The sequence below is a fragment of the Larimichthys crocea genome, chromosome VIII, assembly GCF_000972845.2.
Source record: "Larimichthys crocea isolate SSNF chromosome VIII, L_crocea_2.0, whole genome shotgun sequence".
Classification (NCBI taxonomy): Eukaryota; Metazoa; Chordata; class Actinopteri; family Sciaenidae; genus Larimichthys; species Larimichthys crocea.
The window spans coordinates 11,110,752-11,130,419 of NC_040018.1; the positions used below are offsets into that span (position 1 = coordinate 11,110,752).

A 19,668-nucleotide genomic window follows, 5' to 3' on the forward strand; every position below is an offset into this window, starting at 1 on the left:
GAATTCTACACATGCTTTTTTATCTTCCCCTTTATCTCAGGAACTGAGAACTTGTTAAAATTTAGCAACTATATTTCAAAAAGTGCTAGAACGTATTTTGGCGTGTACTCACAGGACTATTTTTGATCAATTTGTGCGCGGGAGTGTCAGAGCAGTGGTGGCACCTCAGTGACATGCGAAACTGGAATGAATAACATTCAGCTCAGCTCATCCATTTTCATTTCATCTCACTGAATGAATGAGAGGAGCTCATTTGAAAAACAGAGCAGTTGCTACCATGGTGAAGAGAATTGATACCGGCTTATATGAAAACAAAACAACCCCACAGCTGCAGGAGGTGCAGAGTTACAACCTGCAAATACAGTTTTTAGGTAAAATGTATATTTCTGATGATACTACACATTCATTGCAAAGAGTTTTTAGAAGATACTAACTCACAGTTACATGCCTTTATTTTGTGATTAAGTAATCATGTCTGTACTGTATGGAACTGGGACAGTCATCAGTGTAAACAGCAGAAATCCAGCAGAGAAAGGAACCCACTTGAATTTAACTTTTAAGATACAGAAGTATACGTGTTAGATTAATTGATTGGCTTGTGACATGCCTGAGCCACAAATTGACCAAGTCACTTTGACGTGCAATTTGACAGGCAAACCAGCAAGCATCTACAAGGCTGTTTTAGCCTCCAAACCTGTGGCCCAGTTTTCAAGTGAGCAAAATGCAAACAGTTTCGCATGTGATCCGTCTGAAATCTGCAAAACCAAAAGAATATTACATTGAAAATTTCAGTTCTGTGGGTGGACAGTCCACAGAGAGGGCCCATGTTTCCTGGCTTATAGTCAGCAGAGGTTTCAGTGGCCATCATGTGTTTCACAATGACATGGAACGGTCGCTTGACATGCATACAAGGGGACATCCAGCCCTCTCACTTCTTATTCCCGATTCCTCATTTTCTCTGGACTCCACAAGATGTGGGTATTATTAGACAAGGGTGAATCACAAGGCACACGGACTCAAGCATACACACACACACACACACACACACACCCTCACACACAAAACCACGCATAGTGGAAAGGTACTTTTTTCTCTTCTGTTTTAAATGACACATTAGAGTACAATTCTGCTGTCCCAAGCTCCTTGAAAGTATTTGAGTTTAACATTTTAGGAATATTTTCATCCCCAAACTACACGCACACAAACACACACATATACACTCATATACACCCATATAAGGCTTTGGGCCCCTATCCCACCAAACAACTAAGTTCCTCTTTCTTTATGTATTGCTCAAGTCAGACAAGGATGACTCAGTGCGGATATTATTCATGTTTTTTTTTTGTTTTTTTTTATCTTCACATCTCACTCTGTCACTCGGTCAGTCAGTCCGCCTGCCACCGTCTATTTTTAAAAATCTGAGAACTTAAAGATTGGTTAGACTTCTTCAATGTAAAATGTTAAAAAAACAAAAAAACAACCCTATATGAGACCAATCATATCGTCAGTTTGGCTTCTACTGTATACCATGTTGTTAAGAGGAGTTAAGACTGTTCAGACTCGGGGAAGCGGGGTTACAGAAGGACACGACATCCTCTTTCAACTCAGGAGGGACTGCTGAGTGCAAAACCAGTTAAAAAAGCAGATAAATGTATGACAGGAGATATCATGTTATCACAATGACAATGACATTTGCTGGGAGATTTGAGAGATTTTTCTTGGCTGTTGTCAACTCCTGTCAGATGCACCACCTGGTGGACGGGCAGTTTATTAAGAGAGCTTACTGTACAGTTGGACCGTGGCCACTTAAAGACCCTAACCCTCACAAAGGAGGTACTAAAATGCTTGTCGTGTACTTCAACAGACTCTAATTTTTTTAACAGATAAAGTATTTTTACTGATTTCACTATTGTAGAATTACTCAAAAGAGAAGAAGCAGTACAATATTTACCTCTGAAACATGAAGTGTAAATATGAAGTAGCATCGAAATGGAAATATTCAAATAAAGTACGCATATCTCAACATTTTTCTTATTTATAGTACTTGAATGTAATCTCAGATTTTGCTGTGCAGGCTGTAGAAACAGTCCACCTTTACTTCAGTCAGAAGCATGTGTGATAATTGATCACTATATAACAATAGTGTGTGGAGATATATTTGAACTGTAGATGAGTGGGGCTAACTGGAAAGCATAGAGGGCCTTTACCTCTTTTTCTGTAATGCCTTCGCCAGGCCCCTGGTTCATTTCTATCAACTCCAGATACATCCTGTGGCTTGTTGAGTTTATTAATAAACCCCCTTTCTCCACTGATCTCGGGTTCCTATTTGTACCACAGAGAAAATTGCTGTGAGGTTGGTTTGGCTTCTATGAGCTATACCTTGCACAGTATACTTTATCCTGACTAATTATTTTTTGGTGGTGTTTCAAAACCATCTGGGTTTCTAGTAGTAAGCAAAGCAGTGATAAAATTCATCACTGCAGCAAATGTTCCATTTAAACCTGCACACTAGAGTTTTTAGGGTTCAATTTTAGGTTAATATAGATTTTTAGCATAGCAATAATGCAGAAAATTGCTGCCTCTTTGCTTCCTCCCCAAACTCTTTGCGTACTTGCATTTATACATTAGTCACTCTATATCTTAACAACATGCATGGTTTAACAGCAGTTATTTCCTGTGAGTTTGCATAAGGATGAGTAAGCCCATATGAATATGTTCCTCATCAAAAGCCTACAATAAGCGCATACATTGTGTAAGTCTGTCAGAAGTCACATCTAACAACTGCAGTGAACAGCATTATGGGGCCTTTGAGGACAACATTAAGGGTATGCTTCTATTTATGCATGGTGAATATCTAGGTTTTTTATTTCATCTGGTGGTGGGCTGCTCTTGTGGCATGTGTTTTGTAGTTATGTATAGACCAATGTGGCTCTGAGCCAAACAAGATTCCACATTGAGACAGTAACATAAGTTAAATATCTTAAATCAGATTAGAAGAGATCTGCAATGCAGTCCAACACGGATTCATTTTCAGGGGGTCACAGATATAAAAATAAAGCGTCATTTGGCACTGATGTTTGGCTGATGGTGTTTATGTTGGTTCCTCTGTAAAGTGACAGTAGTGAAACCCACACTGCTTAAATGAGGAACCCTGTATTTTGATGTGTGTAATACTTCTAGGGAAAACATTAGACCTACTTACAGCATTGTAAAACTGTGACTTTAAGATAGATGGACTGTAGTGATGATATTTGTCATAGTAGGAAAAAAGGTGTTTCTAATAACACTGTCCATGACAAGAAACAAGTTTAATATTAATCTGTGGGTGCAGGAGGGGCACGTGTCTCTAAAAGTGTGCTTGCTTGTTTACAAGTGCTCTTTGGACTGTGGAATGGATTAAAGGTGGAAGCTGTATAAAGCCCGGCTGGGCTGAAGCTGCTCTGTTTATCCCAGTTGCCCTGTTGACCTCCAGGGGGGTATCAAGCAAGCAGAAACAAACAGCTATGGCTCATGCAACAGCCACGACTGCAGGACCAGGCCTTTGGGCATTAGCAGACTCATGTTTGGTTACTGTCTCTGGTGGGCTCTGTTGCTGTACACCTTTATGGGATTTTGCCCCTGCTCGGCTCACAGCCCTCAAAACAGAAGGTAAGACATAGCAATACATAACCTAAACATCCCTATGAATTACTTGATAACTCACAACTCTAACACAATATTTTACTAAAGGGCACACAGCAAAGACCATTCTGTCATATGAAATATGGTACAAGACATTCATCAGCAAAGATGACTTTTAAAGGTCCATTTACAGAACAGGACAGAAATTGAATCTAATATTCACCACTATGTTTCCAACAGGGTGCAGTGGTTAGCACTGTCGTCTCACAACAAGAAGGTTCCTGGTTTGAACCTCGGCTGGGGCCTTTCTGTGCGGAGTTTGCATGTTGTGCAATATGCAGACCACCTGATATATGTTGTCAGAAAAAGTGATTACTCTGCTCCTCATCACAACTATAGAAATATGGATTATGAATTTTAAAGAACTACTGTATATTAAAAGAAGTGAATCTCTCACACACATTTCCCCGGGAATAGTTTAGCAATTTTTTTGTTTAATTTGAATTTCTTTATTCCAATAAAAGAAAATAAAGCCTGTTTCCTCTAAAGTGTCATCCTCTATTCAAGCATTGATGTTAAAACATATTGGATCCTATAATGGATACTACAGTGAATATTCATGCAGATATTTTCAACCAGTAACCTGTCACAACAGGTTATTGGTTGAAAATATCTGCATGAAAATCACTTTATTTATATGTTAGATTACAAGTCTGCCACATCTAAGTTTCATTTTTGCTTTTCTGTTTTCATGCTTTTCCCTTTTAATCTAAGTTTCATTTTTGCTTTTCTGTTTTCATGCTTTTCCCTTTTAATGCTTATTATACTATCATGTAACTATGCTGGTGCTATATTACTATTGTACAGTGTGAACTAGTATGACTGAATTCTTTATTTGTTTGTTTGTTTGTTCTTTCCATAAAGTTTGAAAAAAGAAGTAAATAAATAAAACATACTGGCTCTGTAACTGTCTTTGTGTGTGTTGTTGTTGTTCACTGGCTTGATTATCTCCACTTTATTTGAATGAAAGTTGTTAACTTTGTCTCCTGCAGGCTGATCCTCTGATGTGGAAAAGTTTTTGAGTCCTTGGGGCAAAATTAAAGTTACTTCCTGATCTTTTTTTTTTTGTTTGGGGCGGGATCCATATCCTGACTCTCCTCTCCTGCCTTTTTTTTCCCTTTTTCCTCCCTCCAGGATCCTGATACGTGGCTGTTTGGGGAAGCCGTGCTGCAGCGAGCGGGTCCCTGCCCTCAGCAGCTGGGAGTCTGGTGGAAGTCAGCGCGGCGCAGAGCCTTCCTTCATCACGTCGGCCTGGATGGCAGGGACACACTGGTGCAAAGACTGCCGAAACCACAAGGTATTTAAAACATTACGCGTCGCGTTCACATGTGCATGTCAGCAATTTGCCCAGGTTTCCCACTGCTTGTAACATTAGCACCAACTTAGTCAAAGTGGCGCTAGTTTTCAGCAGTAAACGCGTTGATGTGCAGTGATTGCGTGTTGAGCTAATCTCTTTAGCAAGCCGTGTGTGTGTGTGTGTGGGCTAACACTAGCCTGCTAACTTTTACTCACAGGCGAGAGAGTTTGCAGCTTCACTGTGTCGCTATTTAAAAAAAAACACGGGTTTTAATTCACTGCGTCGTTTCCCAGTTTAGCACAGTGTCCTTTTTTTATTTTTATTTTCTGTGTGTTTTTATGTCGCAGCAAAACTGTTGGAGTGGGAGTGAGCTGGAAACTACTTCATCTTCTGATGAGCAGCATGTTGAGATGCTTTCAAACGCTGTTGCAACATTTCTGCTAAATATATATATATAAAAACTTGTAATTGATTCTCATAAACTGCTCCTGCCACATTTCTACAGTCAGACAGAAACACTGCAGATTGGCACAGCTTAACTTTATTGTCAGCAGCACAAACACTTTCCTCTGCTCTGAGTTTAATAAGTATCTTATAAGTTTTTGATTTTTTTTTTAGGTAAAGTTTTACAGCGTCCAGTTATAACACTCACTGCTGCTTGTGAATGTTTCATTTCCATCATGTCTATAAAATAATTAGCTCAGTAAGTCAGATTTGATGACTGATAGTTACCAAGAAATTGTAGTAATGTCCAAAATATGATTGAATCTATGTTAAGAATATATTAGAAATTAACTTTTAGCGAGTCAATGTTCAGATTTTACTAGCCGGTCTGTCGATTTTTGAATGTTTTTTAGCCTCTTGCATATTTGACCAGAGTTTGGCAGGTGATTTCGTGCCATGTGTACAAACATCATCACCAGTTTCCATCCATCTGATATTTTGTTATCAGATTGTTTTAAACAGATGTTGTTATCACTATCAGTCTTAATAATACATGGTTTGGCTGCAATGTCTGTCAAAGTCAAATGCGATTTTATTTCATGTGGAGCAGAAACAATTAATCGGTTTAATTAGCTGTTTAACATCACATTTATTTGCAAGTACTTTTAATCAAAAGTGCAATTTGTTTTTGTCTGTCTCAGATCTGATGTCCAGAATTATATTTTTAAGTCATTCATTAATTTCTGTATTTTACAATTTTCTAATAAAATGTTTGTTTTAAACTGTGCATTGTTAATAGGGTGCAGGAGGGACCTGTTTGTTTGTCTGAAAGTGTGCTCCTGACTTGCAGCATTACTGGTTGCAAGTGCTTTTTGGACCGTGGAACGGATGAACGGTGGAAGCTGTATGAAGCCCAGTTGGGCTGTAGCTGCTCTGTTGATCCCAGTTGCCCTGCTGACGCTGACCTCCAGGGGGGTATCAAGCAGCCAGAAGATGTCACAAACGGTTATGGCTCATGCAACAGCCACGGCTACAGGACCAGGCCCGGGTTCCACAGATTACCTCCCCGGCCTCCGGGCAGTAGCAGACTTCTTAGCAAGTGAACATGCTCATGTTTGGTTCCTGTCTCTGGTGGGCTCTGTTGCTGTAGGCCTCAGTGGGATTTTCCCCCTCCTTGTGATTCCCATTGAAGCTGGGGCAGCCCTTAAAACAGAAGGTAAGATGTGTTAATATGTAGCCCAAACATAACTGTGAATTACTTGATAACTCAGAGCTCTAACAATATTTTGTTTAAGAGCACACATCTTAGACTTATGACAATCATCATATTTTTGTCAGATTAGGCCTTTTTATATTTACAGGTCCTCTTCGTGTTTTTCATGCGTCTCATGCCCACTGTAGTTTCCCCTTCAGGCTTGCAACAGGAGGATGAGTTGAGGTGGATGCAACTTCATGGTTAGATGCCACCAAATCGTACACATTGATCCTAAAAAGGTAGTATAATAGAAAAAGAATCATCTACTGTATCAGTGTCTTTAATTGTAGCATCAGGAATGGGTATTTTTAAAATAAAAAGTATAAAATATTTTTAATGCATCCACATAAGCGGTTAAACTAAAACAGCTACAAACTGAGCAAAGACTGAAGTGTTGAAAGCAGATGACAAAAGAAAATATTTCTGCCTCATTAATCCAACAAAATCAAGTCCTAAGTTTATAGCTTATCTGTTGCAGGAAGTACAGACAGTTCATGCGTCTTCCCTGGCATCTGTGATTCTCACATTCTCAAAACAACACCAGTAAGATTAACAAGTAGTTGTGTCTTTGTCAGCCAGTCGTGACCCAGCTGCACATTCTTCATGCTTTAAAATGGTAGATAAAAAACAACTTTAAAAATTCTATGAAATGGAGTTCCACTTCCTGGAAAATTGCAGCCAGTCTCGAAAACAGAACATCTTCAGTGGTGACCGATTGAATCATACTGTATGTTTTAAGCATGAACATGAGAAGTATAACTGAGACTGAAGGTTTTAAAAGCAGGCTTTAGACATTTTGAAATCAGTCGCAGGGCTGATGTGTTGCACTGAAAAGGAACAATGTTGGACTATTGAATAGAAAGTCTACAGTGGAGAAAGAAAACCAAATTTGAAAAAAACAGGTTGATGCGTAATTAAAGTCACTGTGTGTACAATGAAGACATTCTTGTCTTGCACCCGCAGAAGCATCTTTTAAACAAAACAGAGTCTAGATCAGCTCTGTAAAGCTGATAGGAATGTCTTAGTTTTGAAGAGATTTGGTCAAAACCAAAAACAGTCAAATTTCTATGGCAGAAAAGGAATAAAATATACATAATTATGTTTTTAATGGTGTATAATCACCTTAAAATACACAGTTGTTATATTTTTGTTGACTTAGAATGTGACTTTTATATCTACAGTCTGCCATGTGTCTAGGCCTAACATTGGCTCTTGTTGGGGTCTTTCACATTTTATGCATCCACTGTATAGTTTGCCCTTTACACTTGAGGGCAGCAATCTGCAACTATACTACTAGATGTCACTAAATCCTACACACTGGACCTTTAAGGGGTCACCAAAGTTGACAGAATTCATGCTCAGGGAATGAGACATTTCACTCAAACCTACGAGGTGGTTGTTACGAAGGGGTCAAGGGGGTCAACTTTCTTGGTGCCCATCATTTTTACAGACATTTTTTAATGATAACGACATATAATGCCTATTATATAGCATTTAATTTTCAAAAACATTTTGATCATAATGACACTGAATAGACAGAACTTGCAGATTATGCATTTATAAGGCCATGGAGAGAAAAGATGAACACAGACACCAACCATGCAGTCACTATTCATGTCAACGCCACACAAAGCAGATAAAGTATTTTTACTTCCTCGCTGCCACTTCCCCTGTAACATTAGCTGCTGTCGCCTGGTGAATGTTATCAGTATTACGTGTTTGTTTGCCTTTCACCGCATCAATCCCTTGTTCATCAACCACACCACAACTTCAAAAGAAACTTTAGATACTGAGCTGCAGTGACATTTTGCACTAGGTTGTGTTGCACAAAAACAAGACTACTAGACAGTAGCTAATTAGTATGCATGCACTTCATCATCTGGACAGAGTGGCCAACACCTGGCGGCCTGGTTATTGAGAGTGTTGCATGTGAATTACATTTTAATTCTTCTAAATGACAGACTGCCTGCAGATTTTGCATTATGTTGAAAATATTTAATCAATGAGAAAAAATAGGCAGCAAAACCAGAGTTTGTAGGGTTCTTCCTATGGAGACCATGAATAAATGTCCAAAATTTTATAGAAGTTCAACAAGTAGTTAATTTCATTAAGACAGTTAGTTATTTTAGTCTGGACTAAAGTAGTGCTCAAACCAACCATCCACCGCTAATGTGGCTACAACAGACTCTGTAGCAGGCAGTAATTTGCACTTTTTATGCACAGTATTTGTATTTGTTTGTTTTGTTTTTAGATATATGTTTATTAGTTTTTCAACAGGTAAAACAAGAATGCATAACTAAATAACTAAATAAAAATAAAGGTATACAGAAATAAAAGTAAATCAATTAAATGGTAAAGCAGAGTGTCCCTTTTTGAGGCAGAGCATTCGGAGCTATGATACAAACCCTCTTGTGAGAATGGTGGAAATATTCAAAGTAACATGTGACAGAAAGGGTTCCCATGTTTTACGAAAGGCATCATTGTTGCTGTGAAATTTACATGTCAGTGCAACATATTCAAATATAACCCTTTGCCACTGAGCCTTAGATGGAGCTTTAGCTCTGATCTAATTCAAAAGAATACTCTTTCTAGCACAGAAAGCAAGTGTCTGATAAAGCTTTCTCTTAAATTTGTCAGTGATGGTCATATTAGATATACCAAGTATTAGATATAAAGGTTTATTATTACTGTTAATAGACAGAATCTTATTCATTTCCTGCCCTGTGACCTGCCAAAACTGCTGTACTTTTCTACAATACCACAAACAACGTGTCAGACTACCAGTTTCTATCTTACCCTTGGGGCACAATGGAGATGGAGATATGTGGGCCCTGTGTAGGAGCTTCAGTTTCATAGCTCTTACTCAGTTACAGACATTCAGTGTTTTTGCATTTTTCCAAGCGTCATGGTAGAACCTAATCCAGTTTTTTTCATGTGCGTTTCAAATTTGGGCATTAAAACAAACAAGACTGATATTTATCACTGGGTGCATAAAATACATTAAAATAATTATTGCAAAAACTCAGAAATATATTAAACATAATGTAATTGTATTGAATCTTTTTTTTTGTAATAAAAGTATATCTATTTTTTAAAAACCCAATCAGAAACCAGGCCTGGGTTACTTTAGGCCAGTCTGAGGCCTCATGAGTGTCCCCACCCACAGGAACGTGGCATTCCAGATGTATTTCAGGCCGTGGGTTTCCATGTGCAATCCTGACTGCAGGGTTAGTCATTACAGAGGGAACTCCTAAAGCAACAGACGTTCTGTGGAGCACATGAGTAATCACTGTGTGTAGAACTAGCCTGAACCAGAACCACAGTTTCACTTCAAAAATTAAGAATTGGTTGGTTAAAAAGGCCGAATGAAAGATACCATGAAACAGAGTTCTTTATTCAACACACTACTGAGTAGTTCCTATCTGTTTACTCTTCTTTATTTATTTGCTTTTCTCAGCTGGGTGCCAAAAGCTGAAGCAGCTCTTGAGTTTTGCTATTGGAGGTCTCCTTGGAGATGTATTCCTCCACCTTCTTCCTGAGGCATGGGCACTCTCTGGCTCTTCATGTGGGTATCCTTTCCACCAATATTACATCTCCACCTTTTGTATTCAAAGTATTTATTACTTCTTTGATCCATTGTTCTGTTAAACCTACATGAGAAGATGTTCTTGTAGAAAAGTGGATCACAATACGTCTGCTGCTATTGCATACAACTGTATTGTTAGTGCTCCTTCTCACACACAACACAGACCAGTAAACCTTATTTTGGAACAGTAGTTCGTAAGATTGGATATGATTTTGAAATGTATTAGTTATAGGTTTCAAAATGTAAATATCTATTTATTTCATTTCTGTTTCATTTCTTCCTTTTAGTTATGATAAACCATGTTGTTTGTAGCACTACAGCTTGCCCATGTTGTGGTTCGGTTGTCACTTACTGTATTTACTCTCTGCTTCCATCCTAGCTGGTAAACACAACCACTACATGACCCAGGGCTTGTGGGTAATTGTTGGCCTGTTGGCCTTTCTGCTCCTGGAGAAGATGTTTCCAGACCAAGATGGTCAGGAGGATCCCACTTCAGATTCAGACCTGAATTTCAACTCTGCTGTGAGTATTTCAGCTGAAATAGTGTAGTTTTTAGAAGACTCTGCTCACTGTGCACACGGCAGTCTCACTGCACTCAGACACGTCAATACAAGCCTTCACATATTTGTGTTTTCCTAGGCATGTCTAGTGCTAGAGCTCTGTTAGTTTGCATACTTCTGACAGTGGTATCTGTGTTTTTGGTAACAGTAGCATCACATGACACGCTGTGCAAATGGTCTATCAGTAATCTCCTCTAACGGGAAAGTTTAAAGGTATAGTTGGTAACATTTTGGGACATTATTTGCGTTTTTGCTCAATATCAGCGTGAGGTTGCCAGGCAGCCAATAGAGACTCTGGTATTACAGAGAAATATTTCACCACATTAACCCCCATAAAACCACAGTGTGACAAACAAGGTATTGACATTTGAACTGGTAAGTGTCAGAGGTGCTACTAGTTGGAATTTGTTACTCAGAACAGAGCCAGACTTCCTGTTTTCCCCTCTGCTGTTTTTATGCAAAGCTAAGCTAACCATACATACATACATCCAGTGTCTATCTGTTCATTTAAGATCCCAAATAATTCTTCTGAAAAATCATTCATGTACAAACTAAACTATAGTCTATACTCTGTGCACCAGGTTTACAGATTAGAAGTCATATTATAAGTAATCTTATTAGAAATGTGACTCTGCATGATTGACAAATAACTTTTTAACACATCACTTCTTTGTAGACAGTGAACGGCTGGATGCGGTCTATTTGTAAAGGCCATCTCATCCTCCCTTCTGTCTTTGTTTTGCCAGTGAGGGAGAAGATTGGAATCCACGGCTCAGCTCCTCTGCTAGTGTCTATTTATAGTGTCAGGGTGAAGCAGCTGCTTTAGCCATTTCATCGTCCACAGGAGAGCACTCAGCTTTTTAGACAGAGGTAACGATAGACAGGGACAGACTGTGACAGAGAGCGAGGTTGGAACATATTTTCCCCTTTTTAAAATTCTGTTTAGGCTAATCGTACCTGTAACAAACTTGGTTCTACATGAATTGGGCCAGCGTTTTTGGTGGATGCATCATATTTGAGCACTATCTTGTTTAAGGTCATTTTAAATTCCTCATTAAACAAAACTCATGAGTTGTGTTGAAGGGACAATTTGGTTCCAATCAGTTTTTACAGCAGGAGGAGATTGATAGCCCTGAAAATTCATCACATTTTATGACTTCCTCATGCTTCAATCATAGACGTTTTCTCACTGCCATCAGGAGACAGCAGGCTATTACCCTCTCACTTAATTTGACTATCAGTCTAAATGGCAACGTAAGTGGTTTCTGAATGAAGGAACAAGGAAGTTGGCTATTCTCGGAAAACCGAGACTGTAGCCCGAGATGAATCTGTCTCTTCTTCTATATTCAAAATATAAACATGCTTAAATGGGGTTGGAATTTATGTGAAAAATAAAGCAGAAGTACAAAAATTTTTGCACTTATTGCTGAATAGTTATTCTGAAGTTGTTCCACTGGTGGTGGGTGAAGCATGTGACTCACAGTGGGAGCAACAATATAAAGCTTTGTTGTACTGTGGAATTCAGGCTGACTTTAACTTGCTGTTTTTAGGACGAACTGGTGCTGTTAGTGGCCAAGGTGGTTTCCTTGGTGGAGACAAGTTAATGGCCTATTTACTAATGGGTAGTTATTAAAAAAAAAAAAGAGGATGGGACTATGGTGCATGTGAGGACAACGTGTTCATCTTTTCTTCCTTTTTTTTTTCTCCACAGACGCAGTCTAATTCTGTTTTCAGTGGAAAGGCAGTGGTGTCACTCAGAAACGGGCACCATGCTGAGTCATGGAAATCCTCCAAGCAACAGAGTCTGCGGGAAAGATCAGAGAAGATCAAGGTAATGCTGTCAACCAAAACACTTTCCTGTTAACACAAAAGACAGACTTCTTTTTAAAAAAAGAGACACTGGGGGGAGGGACTCATGATATGCGATGCTTATGTAAGATACCCATTTTTTGCTCCCAGTTCTCCAAACTGATCTATGTAGATTGTCATAAACAGCAATTTAGCAACCACAAAGTTAAACTCAGCATGGTTTATTAGGGATGTACCAGTTGGGTTATCCTGGGCTGAAACCAATTTGATGGACAGCCGATGCCAAATGTTTTTGTTGTTATTTATGGGCCTTTTTGTGCCAGGGAAACAAAGGAAATCTACAAAAATAAGCGTCTCTGCCTCAGTGCAGCTCAATCTATTTCTCTCCTCATCTAAGATGCGTGGCGCAGAGAGCTGAACAGCCGCTCACTATCCGTGCTTGTACATGGATCTTTGTGTGCAATTTTTGCCAGTGCTGGAAAACGGAGGTGATTATTTCACCGATATCCACATTGGAAATTACCAACATGATGTTTAGCCAGTGCAAAATTGATGCAACACCACAGATAAACATCCGCCACTGACATTAGGGAATGCCAGCTTATTTGCAGGTAGGCCTGATGTCTGTCGCTGCATCCCAGTTTATTACTCATTTTAAATTGTAAAGTGCCTCCTGCTACTAACAGAGTTTTAAATACTGAAGGTTGAGTGTGACCCCAGGATACCTCCACCACATCAGCACAGTCTTCAGCAAATCATTTGCACTGCTATGCACTTAAATTTCACCTTTTTACTTATTTGTATTCATTATCGTAAATGTTTAGCCTTTTTCTTTTTTGCTAAACCTTACTTTTCTACACTAGTCACAACCCGAGGAGCACACCACATGCATTTCACTAATCAGTGTTGTTGTGTATGTGCGAGTAAATGTGTGAATGAATCCTTTATATGTGATTAAAATACCAGCCATCATTAGAAAGGTTAATGAGTTATTAGTGACGTCATTCAATTATCACTTAAAGATGAACAGAAAATATATATTTATTTCAATAAAAACCTGAAATTAATAGTGAAATTAATATAAAAACTAGAAAAGGAAAACATTTTAGGGGATAAATAACATCTAACTAGCATGAGAGTGACGTCTACCAAGTTACTAGTCAGTCTGCCTAAATGAGCTGGATCAACTGCACCCCATAATACCAAATAACCTACACCAGAGACTGTGGGCCTCCCCTCAGACAAAAAAAGGTGCCCCCCTCCTTCCCTGTCAGTTTACTTGATTGTTTTATTCACAATTCCTGGATGACTGTGAGACAGTGATTATGTTTTTTGATACCTTAGATACACAAAAATCGAGTAGCTCAATAAACTAAATATTTGCTGATATGACTGCAGACTAAACCAAATACATGAAAGTCTTTCCAAGACATTTATTGGTTGCTGACTCTAGAAAAGTGGGGGGAAAAAAATCCCAAAACGTCTAAATGTCTTTGTGATCTCCTTTTGATGACTAATGTCATATTTATTCACTGAGTCTCCCCTGAAACTGTTTGGAGCCCTCTGGGAGTGCTGCCTCACACTTTGAAATCCTCTGGCACAGACTAACCTCAGTGTTACTCTTTGAACTGAGACCTCCACAGAAGGATATATATTTAAAAAAATGTCCTGAGAAATCCATCCACCCATCTATTTTCTGTACCCGTTGAACCAGTTCATTGTTACATGGGCCTTGCAGCCTATCCCTGCACACAACAATAACAAGACTGGCCCAGAAAATCATGATCACCAGCAGCTGCAAAAGAGTTTTTGGGTTTCTTTGTCTTCTCACAGTGGACTCCGATTCCAGGCTTCCTCAGAGAAATGGATCATTTACAGGCTTGTTTTAGTGGGGTCATACTACAGAACTGGGAGTAACTTTAGCTGACATCACACAAAATATTTAGGAATTGAAATTAAAGCCGATAACTAATCAAATTCTCTTTTACAATAGATTGTTGTGACTGTACTATAAGGCTAATGTTAGTAACAGTGGCATCACATTTTGCGTTTTACAGACTAGTGGATACCTAAACCTGCTGGCCAACTGCATTGACAACTTCACCCACGGACTGGCAGTAGCAGGGAGTTTCCTGGTTAGCAAAAAGGTAAGAAACTGTGATCAGCTGAACACCAGTGAATGAGAGCACCAGCATTTGTTTACTCTGTTCTACTTCTACTTATACACCAGGCTGTGTGACAGGTCAAACTGAAGGACAATTAAGATACTTTAGATGCAGAACTTTTAGTAGCAGTTATTGTCAGCTCAATTAATTGAAGATTATCGATCTCTGTTTTAGCTTCTCAGAATTAGATGAACATAATCGACTCTGATATTGATGTTTAAAATGCATGCTTTGTTCATAGAGAGCTCTACTGTATATCAAATAAAAAAACAAAAACAAATCAATAAATAATCATGATCTAAGTATTGATCAAATTTTGGCCGCAATCTTGGAGTCCCATCATTGATTGACCACATAATTATTACTTCTTCAGTCAAGAAAATGCAGAAATCACTTGATTTTATAATAATGGAGTAATAATAGTTGTTTAGTGAGGTTCTTGTATATTTGCAAATCTACCAGGCACAAATAATTAGTCTGGGAAAACTCAAATCCAAACCCAACAAAACAAAATAAGAGGTTACTAAATGTCTTTTTAGCGTAAATATCAGGCTACATATGGTTAGGCAGGAGAGCTACAAAATGGCCAAAGAGGAGCACTATAATACTTAATGAAAGCAGAGGACAGAAATGTATCCGAGGATTTTGGACGTACAACACCTTCCTTGTGGGTACAGTGTTTGGCAGCAGATACAAGCTCACTGGCAGAGCAGTAGACCTTTTGTAACATTCCCACAGCTTTAAGGTGGGCCACTCTGTGGACATTCATTGCAAGTTACAACAACCTTTTTCAGTTTGAAACTTGTTCTCATTGTATTATGTTTCAGGCTTGTTGGAAAATGTGCTCTGTAAACTGCAGTAACACGTATTTGTGTTGCTTCAATAAGTTTCTGTATATTTGTGGCTGTGGGAAGGAGAGAGTCCAGCTGGTGAGACATAAGGCAAGCAGCATGAACTATGGATCGACGTGCCAGAGAGGAAGTTCACTAGATGTCTCAAACATACACATACACGATATCTCACCAGTGTCTTCTGTTTGCTCTCATGCGTATTTATCACAATGTGATTTTTACCACAGTGAAATGCTGTCTGAAAATGATCTGCATCAACGCAGTGTTGACTAAACATGAATAAGCCAGCGTTCAGGTTTTTAATTCTAATGTTGGGTGAACATACTTTGAACTTAAATCTTTTATTAGTGAACAAGTTTTTCAGGATGAATTCAGTAAAATAAAGTCTTCTCTCAATAGGAGCAGGTCTTTGCTAGTAACTGATTAGTTTCATACAACTCGAACCACAAACCACATGACCTCATTCAGTTATTATCATTTACACTTGGGGTTGTTTGTTTTGGGGGGTTTTTAGGCTCCACCTTATTGATTTGATGACTGAAATTGAGCTTGAGCTTCTTGGATTCACCCATAAAACAAGGTCAAGAAAGTTATTTGGAAAAAAGGCTACACAATGTCTGCACATGCTTTTATTTTATTTTATTTTTTCCCCAATTTTTGTTCTTAAAAAAAGAAGAGATTGCTCCAGCTATAAATAAAGATCCGGCTTTAGATAGGGCCTTTTCTTGTTTCATGGTCACCAACATTTCTCCTTCACACTACAAGGGAGAGGGTGATAAAATCAGCAACTACACAGCTAGGTGCCATTATATTCTACCCACTGGTCCTTTAGTTGTTAATATAATTGTCTTAGCTGTAACCCATTTGAGCTTCAAGTGCAACGATTACCCAATCGTCAAAATTCTTTAAAATAGCCTTCCACCTCCATGTAACGTGGGTGTAACTACACCTAAATTAATTCTGATTTTCCTTATGTAGGATTATATGAACTGTATAATTATGTGAGACTTAAAGCATCTCTTTAAACTGGCTCCCAAGCCCCTAATAATGATTCATTTGTTACACATTTCCCCTTGATACTGGACAGCACTTTTCTTTAAGTAAGACCAAATTGTGTTAATGAGACTTTTCTTGCAGGTTGGGTTCCTCACCACCTTTGCCATCCTGCTCCATGAAATCCCCCATGAGGTGAGATTACAGAATTCTTGACTCATTTCTGCAATATAATTTGTTTCATATAATTTATAACGTACATTTCTAAATTTAGATAGTTGACTTAATGGTTTCTTGTTTACATGGCAAAGAATCAGGAACCTGGGAAGGATCAGACTGCTACAGTGCTTGTAAACACAGTGAGTGTTTAGTCATTCCTCTGCTGTGTCATCGTCTGCAGGTGGGAGACTTTGCCATTCTGCTGAGGGCTGGCTTTGACCGGTGGAGCGCCGCTTGCATGCAGCTGTCCACGGCACTGGTCGGGGTCCTGGGAGCTTGCTTCGCTCTGTGTGCTCAGTCACCACATGGCGCAGGTAAGATGGGGCCAGTTCTCAGCATACATACACACAATCATACAAGTTATTGTTAACTGGAGATCATTTTACAGTTCCCATAATCAGTCTTTCCTATCGTTTCTAGAAAACGCCACTGCCTGGATATTGCCTTTCACCTCTGGGGGCTTCCTCTACATAGCCCTGGTGAATGTGGTGCCTGACCTGCTGGAGGAGTCCAGTTTAAGGTATCTTGGATGGTTTTTAATACTCTTAATGTTAAAAATATAATGTGTATGTTTAGTGTTTCCCTTTAGGTCTAACTAAAGTGTTAGACAAAAACAAATATTTTAATCTAGAATTGTCATGTTTACTAGCTTAGTTTTCTTCTTCACTGCCTTTTTTGGTGCATTGCTGTGTTAGTATGTGTAGCATTGTCTCCACCAAATGTTCAGGACCAGCGTGAAACCACTGATTGATTTTAAACCAATGGCATGATTTTAATCACACACACACACTTGTGTATCCTTGTGCGTTTTCACATTCCAAAAAAAAAGTGGACCTTCTTATAAAAACATGGCTCAGTAGCGCTACCAGTGGCCAAAAACTCATTATGTACCTTTAACCTGTTTTGTTGAAGCATGGAGAAAGTGTAAGGCCATTTACTGTAGAACTAATCTTGATATGTCTTGTGTGGAATAAGTAAAAATGTCCTTGATTCTGTAACCTTCATTTGTTTTGTCTTTTTCTTTTTTCCAGACAGTCCATACTGCAGATCCTGCTCATCTTCTGTGGCATGGCTGTCATGGCTCTGCTCTCTGCCATTGTTGACTGAACATGGAGGAAACTCCCCCTCTCACCTTACCAAACACTAAAACTCACTCTCTCTCTCACTGGAGAGATATCCTTTTCTCCACCAACCAGCCATATCTGATACCTTTTCATTCACGGAAACTTCATCTCTTCGGTATCAACGTCAAAATCATGTTACGCTAAAAAAAAAGGTCTGACAAAAAAAATGGCACTTTATGAACTGAAAGGACGCTCTGCTGACAGGACATTGGTGTGGACACTTTCATTTGTGCCAGACTTTAATATCCAGGGAATTCAGATGGTTCATATCAGTTACCACATTGTCTTAAATTGTTTATCAGACAATCATGTTGTTTTGCACATATATTTACACAGGTACACCTGATGTACCTGCTCAACACAAACCGGTATTATTGGACCGCCACAAGGACGTCCTTCTTTCAAATGTATTTAACCCTTCATTGTTTAAACATTGTATCTATTGTTACTGTTGTTCATCTTAAGTTCCTGATTTAGCTACTGCATATTTATTGAAAATGAAACAAGCACCATTCAGTTTTATTGGACATGCATCACCACCACCACTCCATCATTTTGTCTTAAGATATAAGTGCCAAGAAATCAGGTCTGTTACAATCGTGAGATCCACACCAAAGTTGTTGTTTTTTTCTCTTTATATCTTCCTCACACCACCAGTACCATCCACCTTTTTGAGCACAAAACACTGTGTATATATAGAATTGTGATAAAGTTTTAAAATGATTTGAAGAAGAATATGGGTAGTCAGTTTTGAGTTGTTGCCAAAATTTTTGTAAACATGAGGACAATTAACTACCATGCAGGAGTATCCATATCACTGTCGTTGTGTTTCTTGGTGAAAGTTTCCACACCTGAAGAAAATAAATATATATCTATATTAAAAAAAAGATCTGTTTATTCTCAGCTTTATGACAAGAGGATCACTCATACTAGCAGTTGGTATAAAGAGTAGAGAGGATATGATCATCTCAGTGGGATTAGGGCATCCTGATATCGATTGGTAGATGCGTGTTAAGGCGCTGAGGAAGCCCAGCGTGTTCAACTGAGCTTGCTGCACAAACATCCAGCATGAGCATATTTTTACTGCAAAGATCCTATGCCTAAAATGTCATATGGGAGTGGAGTGGGGGGGGTATTGATCGTGTGTTCACACTTGTCCAATTTTTACACAGTCTGTTTGGCAAGCTTCTGTTGCCATAACGACTCCGCCGTGGGTTGCCTTCCTTAGTCATCAGCCTGTGAGCTGCCTATTGTCTGTGGGAGCCCTCCTCAGTCACAGCACAGAAGGACAACAAACAACCACTATGTACAACTGTAGTAGAAGACATTCAGCGGGAAACAGTGCAAACACCTGAGTGACAAATTGCTCATTGATACTCCACTGAGCTGCCATAACTTCAGTGTTAAATCCCTGGAGTGTGGATTAAAAATATCCGATTTGCCATTGTGGACGACAAATATAACCATTTGCTGAGGATGAGCATAATCCCCTCAACTGTGTTGTAAATATTAACCATCCTTGTAATATTTAGAGAGAATTTCTGCAACTGTTAAAAGTTCATTTCTCACTGAGAAATGAACTCTGTTGGTTTCTCACAAAAATCCTGACATTTTCTTTCATCTCATATTTGACTTAATGCCTGTGTTGAATTTAACATGGTAAGGTCTCATTAACCAAAAGTTA

General features: G+C 38.8%; 1 protein-coding gene across 3 annotated transcripts; it reads left to right on the top strand.

The window, feature by feature from the left end:
* Positions 1–2,781: 2,781 nt before the first annotated feature.
* slc39a13 (solute carrier family 39 member 13) lies at positions 2,782–18,862 on the top strand. Of its 3 annotated transcripts, none has more exons than XM_019260758.2 (11): positions 2,782–2,825; positions 4,816–4,978; positions 6,273–6,638; positions 10,135–10,242; positions 10,643–10,785; positions 12,535–12,654; positions 14,690–14,779; positions 16,786–16,836; positions 17,042–17,174; positions 17,281–17,380; positions 17,892–18,862. In XM_019260758.2, exons 1-11 carry the CDS (start codon positions 2,799–2,801, stop codon positions 17,965–17,967), a joined length of 1,377 nt encoding a protein of 458 aa, XP_019116303.1. In that variant the 5' UTR covers positions 2,782–2,798; the 3' UTR covers positions 17,968–18,862. The 3 variants fall into 3 exon arrangements, with proteins under 3 accessions (XP_019116303.1, XP_010729526.2, XP_027137519.1); XM_010731224.3 differs by lacking the exon at positions 2,782–2,825 and adding an exon at positions 3,565–3,648; XM_027281718.1 differs by lacking the exon at positions 2,782–2,825 and having other exon boundaries at positions 4,783–4,978; positions 6,222–6,638.
* Positions 18,863–19,668: the final 806 nt, after the last annotated feature.